The sequence below is a fragment of the Pseudophryne corroboree genome, chromosome 2, assembly GCF_028390025.1.
Source record: "Pseudophryne corroboree isolate aPseCor3 chromosome 2, aPseCor3.hap2, whole genome shotgun sequence".
Classification (NCBI taxonomy): domain Eukaryota; kingdom Metazoa; phylum Chordata; class Amphibia; order Anura; family Myobatrachidae; genus Pseudophryne; species Pseudophryne corroboree.
The window spans coordinates 687,277,126-687,299,237 of record NC_086445.1 but is presented as its reverse complement, the minus strand read 5'-3'; the positions used below and the strand labels follow the sequence as shown (position 1 = coordinate 687,299,237).

The 22,112-nt window shown below is 45.4% G+C and overlaps 1 protein-coding gene across 5 annotated transcripts in view; it reads left to right on the top strand.

Annotated features, from left to right (window-relative positions):
- LOC135044096 (polymeric immunoglobulin receptor-like) overlaps positions 1-22,112 on the top strand; it is a 206,519-nt gene that overhangs the window by 140,888 nt on the left and 43,519 nt on the right. For all 5 annotated transcript variants that reach the window (XM_063955179.1, XM_063955177.1, XM_063955180.1 and 2 more), the window contains one exon: positions 16,871-16,958. In XM_063955179.1, coding sequence (XP_063811249.1) covers positions 16,871-16,958 — 88 coding nt within the window. The remainder of the gene's footprint in view (positions 1-16,870; positions 16,959-22,112) is intronic.

The window sequence follows — 22,112 nt, the reverse complement described above, 5'->3', positions numbered from 1 at the left end:
CTGTTGGTCACCAAAATGCTGCACTGTAACACTATATATACTGCTCACAAAAATGCAGCACAGATATGGAATGAATACTTGCAGTGACACAGAGCTGCAAGATACAGCAATGGCCTACTGTACTGTACAACTTTATACTGTTGGTCACTAAAATTCTGCACTGTAATACTTTATATACTGCTCACAAAAATGCAGCACAGATATGGAATGGATACTTGCAGTGACACAGAGCTGCAAGATACAGCAATGGCCTACTGTACAACTATATACTGTTGGTCACCAAAATGCTGCACTGTAACACTATATATACTGCTCACAATAATGCAGCACAGATATGGAATGGATACTTGCAGTGACACAGAGCTTCAAGATACAGCAATGGCCTACTGTACAACTATATACTGTTGGTCACCAAAATGCTGCACTGTAATACTATATATACTGCTCACAAAAATGCAGCACAGATATAAAATGGATACTTGCAGTGATACAGAGCTGCAAGATACAGCAATGGCCTATTGTATTGTACCACTATTATACTGGTGGTCCCCAGTCCCCACAATAAAGCACACTGAGCACAGATATTTGCAGAACATTGAGCACAGATATGGAGCGTTTTCAGGCAGAGAACGTAGATATTTTCTGCACAATGAGCACAGATATTTGCAGCACACTGATCACAGATATTTACAGCACACTGAGCACAGATTACGAAGCTTTTCAGGGAGAGAACGCAGCCACGTCCTCTCCGTTCAATCTCCAATGCACGAGTGAAAATGGCAGCGACGAACGGCACTTTATATAGAATACGAATCTCGCGAGAATCCGACAGCGGGATGATGACGTTCGGGTGCATTCGGGTTAACCGAGCAAGGCGGGAAGATCCAATGCTGCCTCGGAACCATGTAAAATAGGTGAAGTTCGGGGAGGGTTCGTATCTCAGAGAACTGAACCCGCTCATCTCTAATAATAATGCCCGCTGTATCAGTGCCTCTTATACACATAATATTGCCTGCGGTATCAGTGCTGCTTATACACATAATATTGGCCACGGTAGCAGTGCCACTTATACCCATAATAATACCCACAGTATCAGTGCCTCTTATACACATAATGATGCCTATGGTATCAGTGCTTCTTATACACATAATAATGCCCACTGTAGCAGTACCTTTTAAACACATAACAATGCCCACTGTACCAGTGCCTCTTATACACATAATAATGACCACGGTAGCAGTTCCGCTTTTACACATAATAATGCCCACGGTAGCAGTATTGCTTATACCCATAGTAATGCCCGCGGTATCAGTGTCACTTATACACATAAGAATGGCATCGGGATCAGTGCCTCTTATACACATAACAATGCCCGCTGTATCAGTGCCTCTTATACACATAATAATGCCTGCTGTATCAGTGCTGCTTATACACATAATAATGGCCAAGGTAGCAGTGCCACTTATACCCATAATAATGGCCACAGTAGCAGTGCCACATATACCCATAATAATGCCCACAGGATCAGTGCTGCTTATACACATAATAATACCTGCAGTATCAGTGTATCTTATATACATAATAATTCCCCACGGTAGCAGTGCCACATATGCACATAATGCCCACAGTAGAAGCGCCTCTTATACACATAATAAATACCTGTGGTAGCAGTACCGCTTACATACATAATAATGCCCAAGGTAGCAGTGCCACTTACACACATAATAATGCCTATGGTATCAGTGCCTCTTATACACACAATGGCTACAGTAGCAGTGCCACTTATTCCCATAATAATACCCGCGGTTTCAGTGCCTCTTACACACATAATAATGCCTGCGGTATCAGTGCTGCTTATACACATAATAATGGCCACGGTAGCAGTGTCGCTTATACCCATAATAATGCCCACAGTATCAGTGTCTCTTTTACACATAATAATGCGCACGGTATCAGTGCTTCTTATACACATAATAATGCCCACTGTAGCAGTGCCTCTTAAACACATAACAATGCCCACTGTAGCAGTGCGTCTTATACACATAATAATGACCACGGTAGCAGTATTGCTAATACCCATAATAATGCCCACGGTATCAGTGCCACTTACACACATAAGAATGGCCACGGGATCAGTGCCTCTTATACACATAACAATGCCCACTGTAGCAGTGCCTCTTATACACATAATAATGACCACAGTAGCAGTGCCGCTTATACACGTAATAATGCCCACAGTAGCAGTACCGCTTATACCCATAATAATGCCCTCGGTATCAGTGCCACTTATACACATAAGAATGGCCACTGTAGCAGTGCCGCTTATACCCATAATAAATGCCCACAGTAGCAATGCCACTTATTCCACATACAACTGACGGAAACTCAGTTCCGCCCCGTTCCAACCCACATTAACCCCTAACAAAAAAAAGGTAATAAGAATTACCAGGGAGCACAATAACAAATGTATTAAAAATTAATATTACATACACATTATGCACACATAATAACAATATATCATTAAAATATATTAAATGAACAATTGAACAAGACTCCTTTTATCTTGAAATGATTAAGGTTACCCAATTAGGGTTTATGGACAGAAATCCTTAATCGATAGCATCCAATCCCAGTCTGGGGGCGGAGCTTGTGAGTGATAGGCTCAGGTCCCCAGAGAAGGAGAGACTGGAGGGGCAGCCACCATACTGCCTGCACTGTTCTGTGACTCATCTTGGTGAGAGTGCATGAAATGGCCACCGCAATACAGGCATGCTCACAAATCTTCTACTGGTGCTGACGAGGATCTGCTTCCTACCTCCCTGCATAATCTGGTCATCAAGTAGCAAAATTTAGGGGTCATGGTGATCTGGACCTTGAGATTTTTCGAGCCCTGATATAAACCTTGTCCCATGTGTACTTTAATTACAGCTATATCATAAGGATTATATGGTTGAGTGGGTTATTTGTCCATGAAATTACTCTTCTGTTACGAATTACACTTTCAATAATGTACAAATGGTCAATATTTACTTTATCCTAAAAACTTTTATAGTAGAGATATGTTGGGTCATAAATCATTTCATAATAAAGAAAAACATAAATAAATTGAATAGATTTATATTATATAAAGATCTTTTTATCTTGAAATTATCTTTTTAACATATTTGTTGAACATGGATTATAAAAGTTCATTTTGGTCATAGATTATTCCTAAAGGGTGTAGTGATCTGTCACGTTATCTGATCCCAAAATATGGTATTGTTCAAATTGTATGTTTTATCAATGTATATTCCGTATGAATAATGTTATTTTTAAACTGCATGTCCAACTACAATTCTGCAATTACTTTAACAGGCCAAGTGATAGAATTAAGCCACAAGGCCTATAAAAGGGATGCAGTCAATTTACCTACAATCAAAATCCTGACGGTCAAAATACCAACAACCATTGACCGATGGTCAAAATTCCGACATGGTTCAGAATACCATCATTTAAAATGGTCACAATATCGACATTTAAAATCCGAAAGGTTTTGGTCCCGGTTCTGACAATGGTGGTCATTACGAGTTGTTCGCTCGCTAGCTGCTTTTAGCAGCATTGCAAACGCTAGGCCGCCGCCCTCTGGGAGTGTATCTTAGCTTTGCACAATAGCGCACGAAAGATTAGCAGAACTGCTACTAAATAATTCCTTGCAGTTTCTGAGTAGCTCCAGACCTACTCCTAGATTGCGATCACCTCAGTCCGTTTAGTTCCTGCTTTGACGTCACAAACATGCCCTGCGTTCAGTCAGCCACTCCCCTGTTTCTCCAGCCACTCCTGCGTTTTTACCTGGAACGCCTGCGTTTTTTAGCACACTCCCTGAAAACGGGCAGTTTCCACCCAGAAACACCCATTTCCTGTCAAACACACTACGATCACTCGAGTGATGAAAAAACGTCGCTAGAGCTTGTGCAAATCTCCAAACTTTCATGTTAAATTAGTGAACGTATGTGCGCTGCGTACCATGCGCATGCGCATTTTCCACCTAATCGCTCCGTTGTGAAAAACGTCAACGAGCGAACAACTCAGAATGACCACCAATGTCAATCCGACTTTTTTTAAAGTCGGATTGACAATGTCGGAACCGGGGAGATGAGACTGGGGACATGTTAGTGGGGACGGGAACATGTGAGGAGACAAGCCGGCATTGAATAGGTCGGAACCCCTTCCGACCTAAATCTGTCAGAAGCCGCCGTCTTTCTGATGAGACGGCGGCTTCAACACTTATATTATTATTATTATTGAATATACCTCTTATACAGTGTCCATGTCGACATACACACCAAAAAACAATGAAAAACTCTTGTCGACTTGACCTGTTGACATTTTAAATGTCAGTATTTGGACCTTGTTGGTATTTTGACCTTGTTGGGATTTTGACTCAGTCAATTGTTTTCAGGATTTTGACCGTCGGGATTTTGATTGTAGGTATTTCATACTGATCCGCTGTAAAACAAGCATGTTTACTATACAGCAGATGCAACATGTGCAGTGAGAGATAGATTTGGGTGGGTTATATTGTTTCTGTGCAGGGTAAATTCTGGGTGCCTTTTTTATATACACTGCAATTTAGATTTCAGTTTGAACACACCCCACCCAAATCTAACTCTTTCTGCACATGTTACATCTCCCCACCTGCAGTGCAACATGGTTTTGCCCAATTGCTTACTTTTTTGGTTTACTAACTACTCTGAATAATCCTCTTAGTTAGCATGAAACTATTTATAAATATATCTCTCAGTGGACAGATATTGAGCAGATTATCTTGTATTCTTCATAGCCAGTAGTAGCCTATACAATTTAATATATTATCCACATTACTGTGATACATTATAAGCTCACAACGCACTACAATGCAACATTGAAACAAGATATGTTCAATAAATTGCAAGCATTGTAGATTAAGAAAGCTATAGCTCCCTGAATATATTTATGTGTTAACAGCAATCCTATTAAAGAGCAAACATCATTTTTTTTGGAGGTAAACCAGACACATTTTATGGTGCCTGGATACCCATTCAGATATTTGTAAACTAAACAGATGTATATATAGTGTGGTGTTTCCCCTATACAGATATGTATTACTAGGTGATTCATCATGCCCTATGGGCGCTCTTCACACCGTCGTAAGGGGCTACGCCCCCTTAACCCTTGCACGCCCTTGTGGCGTGCCATATTTTTATTATATGGAGTATTACCTCCAATCATAATTGTGTGAGTGGTTAAATATTGCACGGACAAAGGGCGTGCAATGGATAAGGGGTCGTAGCCCCTTGCAACGCGTGAACAGCGCACACAGGGTCTGATGAATCACCTAGTAGGTACTATGGTTAGAGGAGTGGCGGCTAGAGAGAAGATGCGGATGGGGAGGGGTCCGGAGCCAGTGCGGGTGGGGGAGGAGTGGTTCCGGGGGTGGCATGGGTGGGCCGGTCGCGGGGACGCTGCGGGTGGGTGAGGGGGTCTGGATCCACCGCGGGTGGTAGAGGGGTGGTGTGGGGGTGCCGCGGATGGGGCCCCGGAGGTACTGCGAGAGGGGGAGGGGTGGGTAATGTTTCTCCTGATTCTCCTCCTGTAAGTAGCAAAGCTGCTTTCCTCCCTTTGGCAGTGGCTCTCCCGGAGACTTGCATAGCAACCAAGCAGCCAGTCAGTATTGTTAGTGCCGGTGTCCTAACGTGACACATTACAGGGAAGAAGATGCACTCAATAAACTACAGCTCCCAGCAGCCCTTAGCGCCGGAATGCTCCTGCACTAAGGGCTGCTGGGAGCTGTAGTTTATTTAGTGCGTCTACTTCCCTGTAATGTGACGCATTGGGGCACTGGCGCTAACAATACTGACTGGATGGTAAAACTGACTGACTCGCTGAATCAATGTAAAAAGTGACCCACTGCACTGCACAGCATTGTCATCTTTTACATTGATTCAACATCCAGACATTACCCTCCGTGATATCATTCTGTTACATTAGCCATCTCGCGGCTCTTAGGCCGGCAGCCCAGGTGCTGTGTTGTGGAGTCATGGCCTCTGGGGATCTGGGCACGGCCGCAGCAGCTTTTGTTCCACCTGTGCCGCGGATAGGGAGTGGGGATTGTTGATGCCGGAGGGGGCAGGCAGAATGGCAGCAGGACGTAGGACCATACTTGCCTACTTTTGAAAAAGCATTTCAGGGTGACTGTGAAATGAACACCTATAAGCGTGGACGTGTACTGCTACATCTAAGGGGCGTGTCATGAAAATGACTTACATCAAAAGGTAAATGAGCCCCAAAGTTAGTATACTGTATACACATATACTGTAAGTTGCCATGAGAAACCTTATTTAAAATGAATGTAGCCATAGGGATCATTGTGCCTTATAACCGATGCAGGGAAATGGCGCTGATGATCCCATTTGAATGTATATATCTCTAATTTATCTTTTCCCCAAGAATGTAACAGCTATATATTGGGGGTAAGGTAAAATCAAGGAGATTGCTGGACTATTCAGGGAGTCAGGGAGATTGCTCTATTTCAGGGAGTCTCCTGCAGAAAGAGGGAGGGTAGGCAACTCTGCATAGGATGCTGCAGTAAAAGGATTCCCCCCCCCCCTATCCACAGCACAGAGACTTGCTGCACATGCAGTGGCATACCCTCCAGCTGTACCTTTTTGGCATGTACAGTAATTTATCCACACAGTCACAGAGTGACAGATCTGGGAAATTATATAGGAGATTTGGAATAAAAAGAATACATAAAGCATTCACTGAATAAGGGATTAGATTACCATACGAGTAATAGAACAGTGAATATTGCCAATAGCAATTCCCCTATTACAAACTAATTGGGCATATTATATATGTGAGGTGTAATCGCGGTATTAATTGTCTGACGCTACTACTAACAGTAATACCGTAATAATCCAAACATTGGATTACTGTGATAATAGAGTAGTAAGCATTATCCACTACAATCCCCTAGTATTAGTGAATGTGAGCTATTACCACTTAAAGTGGAACCACTGTAATAAAAGGCGGATTTGGCCAACAGTGGTAATTCAATCACAATATATACTGCTGTAATTAATAGAACAGTGCAAACTGTCAACAGCAATTCACTAATGGTATTATTAGGACAGTGCCGTAACTAGGAATTACTGCGCTGTGTGCAAGAAACAGCATTGGCGCCCCCCCTTCCCTTCACACCAAATAAATTGTGGAAAACTGCTCTAATCAAGCTGGTAACAATCCCCAGGTGCTGCGGGAGGGGGTTACTCTAGACAAGAAATACAAAAGGGATTTTTCCCACGCACTCTGCTTGCTGTTAGTAAGAAGAACTGTATACACTATGTAATAATAGAAAATTTAGAGCTCTTCGTTACATATGTTTTGCAAAAGATATGATAAGCCTTCACACCAAATATAAAGCAGGGCCATTGCGCGCCGCAGGTGCCCGTCAAAAATACAGGGGTGTGGCTTCATGGGAAGGGGCGTGGCCACATAGCTCCCTTTTACACAGTACGGCAGGTAGAGCCCCCCTTTTACACATCGCGGCATCAGAGTCCTCCTTTTTACACATAAGGCAGGCAGAGTCCCCGTTTTTTACACATTAGGCAGGAAGTGTGCGTGTGTGTGTGTGTGTGTGTGTGTGTGTGTGTCTCTCTCAGGCAAGGAGGGAGAGATAGAGAGTGAGTGTGTGTGCGCGCTCAGTGGTGTAAGTTTGTGGTACATATTATATATGTGTTTACACAATTTATAAAGTCCCCAGTACAGCTGTAAGGCCATTGGTAACCTAAACCATGCACTACAATAAACACACTAGTAGCTGTCACATTTTGAAATACCAGTCAAAAGTATCCAAAGATGTACTGTACACTCACCACTTTCACTTAAAAACACACACCTTTTACTTAAACACACACACCTTTTACTTAAACACACACACACCCCTCTTTCACTTAAAACATAAACACAGGCAGCTGCCAACATTTATTAAATATGGCTCCCGCCCCCACCCACATGCACGATACACACAGTACAGAGTGATGCAGGTGCTCCCTATCTGTAGCTATTGGAGCTGAGGAGGAGAGTGCTTCACCCAGCCAGCTCTCAAAAATTGTGGGAAGTGCCTGCACGCTACAGGTCACCCTAGATTCAGCTTCCTGCAAGCTATCTCTGTTCATACCAAGAGGTAGCAGCCGTGTCACTGACATAGCTCCTCCCTATCAAACAAGCAGGCGCCCCCAGCCCACACTGTGATTCGGCTCCTCAGGGTGGTGGACAGATAATGCATCACCACAGGTGTGCGCAACACATTTTATTAGGGGGTGCACCGTCGGAGGGGTGTGTCTAGCACCGCCTCCTGGAATTCCATTCTATTCCACATGCACCTTACCTATATGGTGGTTTCTCACAATGGGGAACCTCTGAAGAAATGGATTCTCCCTGGTCAGACAGCGTATTCAGTCGGTAATCACTATTCATGAAGGATATCACATGGTCCGGAAGATGCCTGTTTGTGTAGGAATATAACCAATGTCATCATCATACAACCAGACTTGTGTCACCTCTAACCCTGTACATCTCTCAGTCACACTATCATCCCCTCCCTGCGTCTTTAGCCACACCATCTCCCGCCTGCGTCTCTCAGCCACACCATCATCTTCTCCCTGCATCTCTTAGCCACACCATCATCTTCTCCCTGCATCTCTCAGCCACACCGTCACCCCCCACGTCTCCCAGCCACACCATTATCTCCCCCTGCTTCTCTCAGCCACACCATATCTCCGTCCCGCATCTCTCAGCCATACCATAATCTCCTCTCTTCACCAACTCCCCAATTCTAACTGCACGCAGCCTCCTCTGCCCTCATGCCAGCCTCATACTCCTGATGACAGCAACATTCAGCCTACTCCTGCCAGCCTCCTCTCCCTTCATGCACCCCATATTAGCCTCCTCACCCACTCGCTCCCAGCAGCCTGCTCCTCTCATCTCATGCCAGCCTCCTCTCCTACTCCCTTGATTTCAGCCTCCATCTCCCCCACCCCTCATATCATCCTCCTCACCCACTCCTATCATTCCTCAGCTTTCAGCCTCCTCTCCTATTCCCCTCATGCCATCAGCATCCTCTCCCTTCATGCCAGGTTGCTTCTCTCCTCTCATGAACCCCTCATATCAGCTTCATCCACTCCCTTTAAGCCAGGATTCTCCCCCTCTTGCCAAAGTTTGCCTCCTGCCCTCCTTTCAGTCCAGTCAGTCATCCACTACCCTCGGCAGCACTCCAGCAGCCTAGTCACCCACTCCACTCCCCTCCCCTCAGCAGCACTCCAGCAGCCTAGTCACCCACTCAACTCCCCTCAGCAGCACTCCAGCAGCCTAGTCACCCACTCCACTCCCCTCAGCAGCACTCCAGCAGCCTAGTCACCCACTCCACTCCCCTCAGCAGCAGTCACCCAATCCACTCCTCTCACAACCTAGTCACCCGCCCCACTCCCCTCAGCACCCTAGTCACCCATCCCACTCCCCTCAGCACCCTAGTCACCCATCCCACTCCCCTCAGCACCCTAGTCACCCATCCCACTCCCCTCAGCACCCTAGTCACCCATTCCACTCCCCTCAGCACCCTAGTCACCCATCCCACTCCCCTCAGCACCCTAGTTACCCATCCCACTCCCCTCAGCACCCTAGTCACCCATCCCACTCCCCTCAGCACCCTAGTCACCAATCCCACTCCCCTCAGCACCCTAGTCACCCATCCCACTCCCCTCAGCACCCTAATCACCCATCCCACTCCCCTCAGCACCCTAGTCACCCATTCCACTCCCCTCAGCACCCTAGTCACCCATCCCACTCCCCTCAGCACCCTAGTCACCCATCCCACTCCCCTCAGCACCCTAATCACCCATCCCACTCCCCTCAGCACCCTAGTCACCCATCCCACTCCCCTCAGCACCCTAGTCACCCATCCCACTCCCCTCAGCACCCTAGTAACCCATTCCACTCCCCTCAGCACCCTAGTCACCCATCCCACTCCCCTCAGCACCCTATTCACCCATCCCACTCAGCACCCTAATCACCCATCCCACTCCCCTCAGCGCCCTAGTCACCAATCCCCCTCCCCTCAGCACCCTAGTCACCCATCCCACTCCCCTCAGTACCCTAATCACCCATCCCACTCCCCTCAGCACCCTAGTAACCCATCCCACTCCCCTCAGCACCCTAGTCATCCATCCCACTCCCCTCAGCACCCTAGTCACCAATCCCACTCCCCTCTGCTACCTATTCACCCATCCCACTCCCCTCAGCAGTAGCAGCATAGACACCCACTCCAATACCCTCACCCTCCTGGCCCATCGCAGCCTCAGTATGTAATGTAACAACATGTCAAGGTTACACAGGGGGAGTTGCCACTGAATGCAGCTGCTGATTAAATCATGTGAATACTCACCTCACTCAGAAAAGCTGGGGTGTGCCTGTCCCGCCTTGTGCGATGTCCTCCCGATAGCGTGGCCTGCTGGGCATTAGGGCACTGGTGTCTTCATGGTGGTGGCTGGCCTGGTGGGGAATCCAGAAGCTGCAGCTTCCTATGACTGGCGGCTGGGCTGTGCGTCTGCTCTCCATGTTGTCCCTCATTGGCGCAGGGTTTCGGCCTCCCGGACTGCTCTGTCAGGACTGTTCCTCTGCGTCCACGCAGTATGCTTAGCTCTTCCGCACCGCATGTGTGCAGGGAGCCACTGACATTAGTCAATCCAGTAGAGGGGGCGGAGCTGGGCTGAATACAGAGCTACCCAGGGGAGGACTGACTGACTGACAGCCAGCAGCATTTCCTGTTGGGGGGGGGGGGGGGCTGTGCTGCTGCAGTAAAGTAAAAAAAAAAAAAATCTCGTACACGATCTGCCATCCAGACACTCACATGCAGGTGCTCCCACCTCCCAGTCCCTCTCCATTGCTGTGGCGGGTCTCACAAGCTCTATGAGCAGTGGCAGCATACGGAAGCTAGCGGCTCCACGAGCGCTCCCAGTCCCACTCCCTCATTGCAGAGGCGGCGGCCGTCGGCTCTCACAGGTGCAATTCAAGCACGGGGGCTGTGTAACAAGAAATTCCACCTGCGCTCCCCGTCCCATACAGAGGCGGCGGTGGGAGACAGGCGACAGCGGAACTGTCAATACTCACTCACTAAATACAACCGCCGTACATGGGGGTGTGCTGCTGATGGTGCGCCTTCAGTGCAGTTGCGCTGTGGGCAAGGCACCATCGGCACACACCTAGTTACGGCCTCTGTATTAGGATTTGAAATCACAGCATATGTGGTGTAAAATCAGCGTGAAAACAAGGTCAATTTGACCAACAGCAGGAATTAAAGCAATAAGGTTCCTCATACTTTCACAAGCCCATTTAGTCAACACTGTAATAATAGATAGGGGTACACTAGCCAACAGCTTTTTTCTGTTGCACGATTGAAGCATTGACTAGGGACCAGTGGCATGCAGTGAGTCAAAGGCTGGGGAGGCACTGGCAGCTAACCATCCCCCTCCCCCATAGAGTGGGGGAAAAAAGTGTAGTCCCCCATACATTGCTAAAACCAGCACCAGGCAGAACCAGCCAGGGGGGGATAATGCCATAGCAGGGGAGACACTCAGTGTGGGATCCCCCTGCCATAACATTAATCTGCTCCCCCAAACTAGTCAGCCCAGGGCTGGAATTCCTCAGAAGTGGGGACCCAAAAAAATAGAAAAATGGGGTCCCCCCTCGTGAGCAGTAACTAGCACTGGGCTGATAGCCCAGTGCTATGCCCCACACCCCTGGTGGTGGTGGGTGCGGGGTTCATTGTTAATATTGTTCTTTACAGGTGGCCTACAGATCCCAGCAAGCCTTCCCCAGCATGCTGGCATTTGGAGAACCACAAGTGCCAGCATGCCCGGACATAAAGGGCCCGCTAGCACCTGTAGAACCCCCTGTAAAGAAAATATTAAAATAAAAACACCACACTATCTTTAAAAAAAAGTTTATTAGTCAGGGTCTTTACCTTCCCCAGGGCTTCCAGCGTCTTCACCTGGTGGGCGGCGGCTGTAAAGCTCTTTTGCATAGCCGCCGCCCATCCAGGACTTCCGGCGTCTTCTTTCTTCAGGAGCTCCTCTCTGCTCCTCCTCCGCCGTCGGATTGACGCGCCGCTGCCTCGCGCTGACTTATATAAGTCAGCCGGAAGGGGCAGGGCGATGACGCAGCGAGCCGTGATTGGCTCACAGCTGCCATCTTGAATTTAAAAAAATTACGCTGAGGCACCATTTTTTAAATTGGTACCGCTCCGCTGCCAAACTCTGCAGAATGGCCTGCCGCTAATACTCTCACCGATGCCCGCACCTCTGCTGCCTCCCACCGCCTCCCACCGCCTGCACCTCCGCCGCCCACACCTCTGCCGCCACCGACGCCCGCACCTCCGCCACGCCCACACAGTGATTGACAGCGGATCCAGTGACGGATCCGCTGGCCAATTACTGTGGCCTCACTGACAGGGGCATGCTGTCATGGGTTGAAAGCACATCCCTGTATGAAAGCGGCACTTCTAATGGTGCCGCTTTCCCATGTATTTTCAATGGGCTTTTAATGCCCATTGCTAGGCCCTGCCTGCGCCCGCCCCCCGCTCCCATACCTTTCCACATTCACAACGGAAGGCACCACGGTTGTTGCCTCCCAAACACATTTAGACAGGGATTATGATTAGATTAATATAAAGCAGATATTTTTGACACAGAATATGTGTCATAAGTATCTTCTTTAGATTATTTTAATCATTAATGACAGGGGAGGCACTGCCTCCCCTAACTGCACGTCCCTGCTAGGGACAGCAATATCTACAAAAGGATTTACATTAATGCTGATATCAGCACATTGAACAAAGTGAGTTTTTTCTATATTTGAGAACATTGTACATAAGGAACTTGTGACCAACATAGGTGTGCGCAGGGGGGGTGCCTGGTGCGCACAGGCACACCCTAATGTCTGGCACCCCAACCTCACAAGCCTGATGCAGTGATCGCCGAGCAGGCTGATTACTGTCCCATCTGTGCTGCACCCTGTCAGGACTGCATTACTAAACGGACGCCTAGGTTAATGAAGGGTGCCACTGCCACCGGCTTTCAAACTCCCGGCTCCACTTCCATGTACAAAAACAGTGTGATGTGATGTGATGACATCATGCTGCTCGCACGCCCACCCGTCACAAGCCCACCTCTCTCCTTCTATGCTATGCCAACACCAGCCACTGATGAGGAGCAGCATGCAGCCAGCGTTCCTCTTAGGAAGACAAATTCAATACTGGCAGGCGGCTGGCAGCAGCATTGACACTTCACTCATTTTTCCAGCAGCAGCAGTACTAGTCTGCGACTGTCAGTGTCAGTGAGTAACTGACTTGTAAGTAAGCTGCTACAGCTTGCAGGGGAAAGAGAGGGGGAGCCAGACCAGGCTGAGGAGGAGCAGTGTAATTGCAGTGAGTGCCATCAGGGGTGTTTGTTTGGTGCACACCACAACATCTGACAATGTAGCTGCATTATTAGGAATGGTACAAGGGTGGATATTTATACTGTGTTGACCATCAATAGATGGTTCTAGACATACCCAAAAGGCGGTGCTAGACACAACCCTCCGACGGTGCACCCCCTAATAAAATGTGCTGCGCACGCCTATGGTGACCAATGGGGGTAATTCCAAGTTGATCGCAGCAGGAAATTTTTTAGCAGTTGGGCAAAACCATGTGCACTGCAGGGAAGGCAGATATAACATGTGCAGAGAGAGTTAGATTTGGGTGGGTTATTTTGTTTCTGTGCAATGTAAATACTGTCTGCTTTATTTTTACACTGCAATTTAGATTGCATATATATCTCACCACACCCAAATCTAACTCTCTCTGCACGTGTTATATCTGCCTCCCATGCAGTGCACATGGTTTTGCCCAACTGCTAAAAATTTTCCTGCTGCGATCAACTTGGAATTACCCCCAATATACAACATATAGATATTTGCACATTAGGACAAGCTCAATAAAACTATAAGAAAACACACAGAGACAAGAGCAGTTTTCTTTATTAATTATAATATACATCCTGAGAGAATATTTTGGAGGTCATAGTACCCTAAGGATGAGAATACCTCAACAAGTACATTGCCAACACACGAAAAGTGCAGTGTGTGGTTTTAATCTTACATGTAATTTGTTTGTCTTGATATGTGTATTTTAATATTTTACAGTTACAGGCATTTTAAAGGTTAATAATAAAAGTTACATTTTATGAGTGTATAATTAATATGATTATTAGTGCGCCACTATAAGACCAATTCTTTCTTTTCTTCTTTGTGCAATTTAGTTTCAAATCCTGTAACTTTATTAATTGAGACATCTGCAAAATTGTTCTGCGACTGATATTCATGGAAATGTACTTGAAATGGTTTGTTTATGTCCAATATATTGACAATGCTACAATACATGCTTCAAATAATTATATCTGTCCCAAATATAAAATGGTTAACACAGTACATTTGAGTATTACTTAAAAATCAATTTGATCAATATATATTGTCTATCATTATGAAAGTATAACATTTTATGAATGGACTTTTATTGTTTTACCATGTTTTAAGTTAACCCTATTAATTCAAACAACATATCAAATCATTATGAATTTTATGCAAATGTAAAATATCTTAATCTCAGGTAAATGTTTTCAATCTCTGTTTTGGTGGAAAACAGTCACAATTTGCACAAATAGGAAAGAACTACTCTATATTTTGTTTTACTGTGACCGAGGATGGTCGCACCATGAGCTCCCATCCTTGGCTCCTTGGTTTTCATCACCTGCTTTCTGCTGTCGGCGCTGCAACTGCTTGGACAATGCAGAGCAGTACAGTAATTCATCTGTGACTCTATCGCTGCTGCTGTACCAGAGGTTCCTCCTGTCCACAGCAGCATTGCAATCTGCCCGAGTCCTTGTCGCCTCCTGATATGTGCGCCCGCTGCCGGCTCTGAGATGTGCAACAGCCACTGTCCTCTTTCGAGATGTTTATTCCAGGTGCTCTGCCTTTGGAGACCCCTGACCACTGGTCTCCGTCCGCTGCAAGAGGAGGACACAGACAAGCTGGACTGCATACCTCCCAACATGACCCATTCCAGGAGGGACAAAATACTCTGCTACTGGACTTTTCACTTAATTTATGATTGCCGGCACCTGTTTTGAACAGGTCAATGGATACGAAAGGTGTTTCAGCACAGGTGATGGCACTCATACATTAAGAGGGAAGTCCAGGAGCAGAACATTTTGTCCCTCCTGGAGAGGGTCATGTTGGGAGGTATGGGATTGCTTCTTGATTGCTGCTTTCAGGTTGTTGTCTGGATGGGGTTGGACACAGAGACCATAATGCGTCATGTGTGCACAGTAGACCTTTCCATTCAGGTGAGGTGTGAGCCATGGGGTGGTAGCACCAGTACTGGCCCACAGCCGCCATCTTGCCACCTGCATGGCACATACTGCCCTGCTGAGCAGCCTCATCTGGCAGTCCATTCCCCTGCCCTGCAAATTCCCTGCTCCAGAGGCACCTCACCTGTCTAGTTATTAGCGGTCCCTCTCACCATCTGTGGCCAGATGCCTTTCTATGCGTGGATGAGAATGACATTGGTCGTGGTGGTCTTTTATTCTTGTTTACTTTTAACATGTTTTATTCCCCTTATTAGCTACTTGTCCCCATATATGCTCCCACTGTTGTGTTTTGGATTTTTTCTTTTTATTGTGGTCTCATCTCTATGCTCTCCATGGTATTTTGCACACATGGTATATAGCATGTTATACATCATTGTCTGTCTGCCGTTTACAACATATTACTGTATCACTGTTTCTACAATTTCCCTATGTTACTGCTATGGAGTGCAGGATGTGCTTCACATGGATCTATCCATACAGGCTATATCATATCACCACACATGTCAGCTTTCCAATGTATGCCTTGGGTCAATGTACAGTATGGCTTATATCCCACAGTGTAACTTTTGTAGCGTGCCCAACACGGCTTCCTCACCTGGCAGTCTTGTTGATGGGGTGAAAAATACATAGACCCAATGGTTATGTTGGGACCCTACTCCTAGCGTTAGGTCAGTGTAATCACCCCATTTTATATCATCTCTTCTAGGTGTGACCTATTCCACCCAGGGTAATCCCACAGTACATAGGGGGTCATTCCGAGTTGATCGTAGCTGTGCTAAATTTAGCACAGCTACGATCATCTTCCCTGACATGCGGGGGGACACCCAGCACAGGGCTAGTCCGCTCCGCACAGGGCTAGTCCGCCCAGCATGTCAGTCTGCCCCCCCCCCACACACAAATACAAAAGCATCGCACAACGGCGATGCTTTTTTATTTGTGGAATAACTCCCGGCCAGCGCAGCTCCTAAACGGCGGCAGCCCCTTCCCGCCCTGCGACCGCCTCTGCCTGTCAATCAGGCAGAGGCGATCGCTACTGACCGACGGCCTGTGGCCGTCCGGCATGCGCCGGCGCATGCGCAATTCTGTCCTGATCACTGCGCTGCGATAAACTGCAGCGAGCGATCGGCTCGGAATGACCCCCATAGTGCTTCCAACATTTCTGCCTCACCAGGTACCTTTTTTGGGGTTTAATATATAACCCACAGAAATTATTGCCAAAAATATCTGCACTAACCCTGCATTAAGCTTATTGTGTACTCTAGAGTTTCTTTTTACCTTTTTTATTATTATTATTATTATTATTATTATTATTGTTATTATTACATAACCATGTATAACACATACCCTGCTCTTTAGTAGCTGCATTTACTAATTATTTTTTCTTGTTTTAGAGAAAAATATAGAACACAGTGATCCCATTGAGTCACGTGCTAACATTGTTAACAACAGAAATAATCAAGTGATTGTGACTCCTCCAAGGTTGGTGTTGAAAAGTATTTATTACTGTATATGTAATGTATATTTAGTGAATTGTAAGAAAAAATGTAATCCATGGTTAAAATGATTGTGTTAAACATTCCTGTCCTATGTTAAATATACTGTAGGAATATCTGTGATGACATGTAAAATGTACAGTATATGCACTGTATGAGCTAAATGTAATGTACTGTAAGTGCATGCTTTAAAAAATGCATACAGGTTAGCCATGGTCATCTAGTCTGCAAATTGCCATTTTCGCGGCAATCCAGGTGTGGCAAGTGTGCCTGCGACTAGGACGTGTGTGTGCATCTAAGTACACGCCCCTATAGGAATACAAGCGCAGTGTATACAAAGCCACAGCTCGGCGTACTAAGTCGCATTTGTGCCTCAGAGCCGTGCTTGCGCTTGTGCGGCAGTGCCACAGGCTGGATGAGCGTGCCTACATCTGTATATATTTTAATAAGTTAATAACATGTCAGATATAATTGGTGGCAGTAAACTTTTGTGCTGCAAGCTGCACTAATATATTTCACAGACATTGGTGACAGTTGCAGAAAGGGGTGAAGGGATTCAGCTGGGGAATGATTTGTCCTGTCAGAAAAAGAGGCGTAGAGTGAGACAGAGAGATGGATGCAGAGACTGCAGGGCTGTAAGTGACAGGGCTGTGCGAGTCAGACCCACTGACCTGGATCCATACTTACCTACTCTTGAGTTCGATGCAGGGAACTTTGAGGGCGGGCTCTGATATCAACAAGCCCGTGCAGGGCTGGCAACAGAAATCTTGGGGCCCAGTACAGTGATATCTCTGGGGCCCCTTCAGATTATATATGAGATGAGTGGGTCTAGTTCTCAGAATTTCCCATTCCAGGCCAGGATCTGAGTCTGGTTCAGGACTTCCCACCTTACTCAGATCCTAAAGTGAGGCTGAACGTCATCTTCCCACTGTCGGATTATTGCGGGTTTTGGATTCTATAAAGGTCCCCAGTGATCGGCACCATCTTCACTCCAGCTGTGGAGAGTGTACTGAGCAGATATGTTCATCTCAGTATTGTGTTGTCTGGCGTGGGGCAGATGCTCTGTCTGCTGTATCAGTCCAGGAGTGCTAAGTCTGCTGTATCGGTCCAGGGGTGCTCTGTCTGCTGTATCTGAAAAGGAGTGCTCTCTCTGCTGTATCAGTCCAGGGTAAGTCTGCTGTATCAGTCCAGGGGTGCTCTGTCTGCTGTATCTGAAAAGGGGTGCTCTGTCTGCTGTATTTTACATGGGTGCTCTGCTGTATCTGTCCAGGTGGGGTGCTCTGTCTGCTGTATTTGAAAGGGGTGCTAAGTCTGCTGTATTAGTCCAGGCAGGATGCTCTGTCTGCTGTATCAGTCCAGGGCAGAGGAGGATTTACCACAAGGCAACCAACGGCTGTATGGAGGGCATTTCCGGCGGACCGTGACTGCCGTCAAAAATGTCAGAGCACTGGGCTGGCTGAATACTCCCAGCAGGCTGTTAGTGATTAGACAGCTGTTGGATGCCGGCTCCAGCACATTCCTGTGTCTCCCGTCCTGCAGTGTTGTAAGCCTCGATTACTCATATACAATGCAGTCAGTGAGTGAGGGAGTAATAATGGGCTATGGGGACCTGCTACATTCAGTGAGGGGAGCACTGGTCTAAAATGCAGTAACTGAGTGGTGTAATAATGGAAATTAGAGGTGAGGGACATGGTACAATTAGTGGAGGGGAAAGTAATATATTGTAATAGAATATAAGGAGGAAAAAACAACAAATAATGTAAAAGGCATACATTAGAAATGAAAATATAGTGCTATTTATTGTTTGAGGGAGGGGGGCCTAAATCGGTATCTTACTTGGGGCTCCGTGAGGTCTAAATCCACCTTTGGTACAGGGGTTCCCTGTCTGCTGTATCAGTCTAAGGGGTACTCTGACTGCTGTATCTGAAAAAGGGGTGCTCTGTATGCTGTGTTTGAAAGGGGTGGTCTGCTGTATCAATCAGCATTGATGTAACATTTATAATTTGCATACTATAAAAGCATACAGAGTATCTGATTGGTTGCCATGGTCCACTTCTCCACTTTTATCACTGCTTAGTACACGTCCCCCTAAGTCTGCTGTATCAGTCTAAGGGTGCTTTGCCTGCCGTATCCAAAAAAGGGGTGCTCTGTCTGCTGTATTTGAAAGGGGTGCTCTGCTGTATCAGTCCAGACGGGGTGCTCTGCTATATCAGTCCAAGCAGGGGTGCTCTGCCTTCTGTATCTGAAAGGGATGCTCTGTCTGCTGTATCTGAAAAAAGGGTGCTCTGTCTGCTGTATCTGAAAAGGGGTGCTCTGTCTGCTGTATCTGAAAGGGGTGATCTGTCTGTCCATCCAGGGGCTCTGTCCCAGTGTAAAATTAAAATAATAAAAGCTAAAAACAAAAACCTAAAATTATAAAAAATATTTTTTTTGTGCTGTACACCAATGTACTATACCATTTTTATTTTATTTTCATAAGTACTGTGACACTGCTGGTCAGACTGCAGTATATTATTTCCTGCTCATACCTGTATTGTGTGACGCTGTTGGTGAAGGTCAACTGCAATGTTCCACTACCATTTCTGATTCATACACGTATTGAACGATGCTGTTGCTGAACCTAAACTGCAGTGTGCAATAATATATATTTCTGACACATTTGTGTGACACTGTAACACCCAGGGGCAGATGTATTAAGCCTGGAGATTTGATAAAGAAGTGATAAATGGAAGGAGACAACGCACCAGCCAATCAGCTCCTAATTGGCACGTTACAGGCTGGGTTTGAAAAATGACAGTTAGGAGCTGATTGGCTGGTGCGTTATCCCATTCCATTTATCACTTCTTTATCACTTCTCCAGGCTTAATACATCTGCCCCCCAGTGTGTGATATAAAAAATTATACAGGTTGAGTATCCCATATCCAAATATCCGAAATACGGAATATTCCGAAATACGGACTTTTTTGAGTGAGAGTGGGATAGTGAAACTTTTGTTATTTGATGTCTCAATGTACACAAACTTTGTTTAATACACAAAGTTATTAAAAATATTGTATTAAATGACCTTCAGGCTGTGTTATAAGGTGTATAAGAAACATAAATGAATTGTGTGAATGTACACACACTTTGTTTAATGCACAAAGTTATAAAAAATATTGGCTAAAATGACCTTCAGGCGGTGTATATGAAACATAAATACATTATGTGCTTAGACTTGGGTCCCATCACCATGATATCTCATTATGGTATGCAATTATTCCAAAATACGGAAAAATCCCATATCCAAAATACCTCTGGTCCCAAGCATTTTGGATAAGGGATACACAACCTGTAATATATGTTTTTTACTCATTTGTGCGACACTGTAAATGCAGTGTGTGATATAAAAAATAATACATATTTCTGACTCATTTGTGCGACACTATAACCGCAGTGTGTGATATAAAAAATAATATATTTAGATTTAGATTTAAATAAATATTTTGTGCTGGGTCATCCCAGTACACATCCAGGGACTGCAGCTACTCCATTCATCTAGGGGTGTTCAGTCAGTCCACCCAAAATAAAAAAACATATTTTTTGAAAAATATTGTAACAAGCGACCTTCCACAGACAAGACGCTGACACAGTTGTAGGGAAAAGCAGTCTGTTTACTTCCACAGCATAGTAAACAGTTGTTTATCACAGCAAGTTTACCGGGTACCTTAACCAGGAACTGGTCCACAAACAAAAAGAAAAAATTGGTACACAGTACCTCCTGGCGCCAATTCAAATGCTCAGTAATTTAAACAACAATCTGTCTGCAGCTCTCCAAAATTAGAGGGACCACCACGCCCTCCACAGATAGACAATACAAAAAGAAAAAAAGTAGAAAAGCGCTGACAGACTGAACACTACTAAAATTCAATTATTTTCATTAAAATAGATATAAAATACATAAGAAGACTGTCCCTAAACCACTTTTACTGACTAGATTGAAAAACAGCAATCAATAATCCTAATAGATCCCTGTCATATTTTATTTTATAAGCAGTTTTTTTCCCCAACTCACAGTACTAATTCAATACAACATTTTGGCAGAAAAAAATATATCTACAGATATTTATGCAATATTAATACACTCAATACAGCAAGATATTTAGATGTATCAATTGGCAACAAAGAAGATGAAAAGTCCTTATAATAATAACTGTTGCAATATTAGTTCCTGTAACACAGATGGTTACAAGTTTAAGAAATTATCTCCAGATAATGAAACAAATGTTCCAATTGTTAGTTTGCCAAGCAAGTAGAATTAATATGCATGCATAGTTGAGCTGAAATGCAGGGTTATAAATAGTATTCTCTGTTAGGCATGGCCATGCTGTTAGTATCAAATGGTTTTACCGCGTCCTCCCTCTGGTTAAACGGGTTCCTATCCACTCCCGGCTGAAAATCTTCAGTTTTTGATAATGCTCAGTTTTTTAATAATGTTAATTTAGGTATATAGGTTTTACATGTATATGAGGCTTGCTTGATAGTATGCTATATAAAAAGATTGGTACAATAAAGGTTAATAGTCTTATAAGTGGCTTATGCTGAAGGAGCGCTGTAAGAAATTAATGAATGAAAATGAATATATAATAGGTTGTGGAATAATAAATACACTCAATAAATATGTAATGTGTAACGGATAAGAGGAACTCTGATAAAGATCGTGGTTCAAGTTACACACAGCGGGCGGTGAAATTATGATAACGGTCACTCTGCAGCTACACGCTGCGGTCATGAATGAGAGGTGTGGACCGCAGCTGTGTTACACAGGTGCGCTGGATAATGAAGCCGGGATGTGGATAAAAAGCCAAGCACTGCCATACACGTCATTGACTGATGAAGCCGCCGATGTGCTGAATTGCTTTAAGGTGGGGAAACGCATCTCATACTGACTGTGACCCGAGACCCGTACTGATATTTTATTTCTACACCGCATATATCCTCTTCTATTTCCGGGACCATCTGCAACTCCGGATAAGGCTTGATACAAGGTCATGGAGCACCAGAGCCGGGAGTGGATAGGAACCCGTTTAACCAGAGGGAGGACGCTGTAAAACCATTTGATACTAACAGCATGGCCATGCCTAACAGAGAATACTATTTATA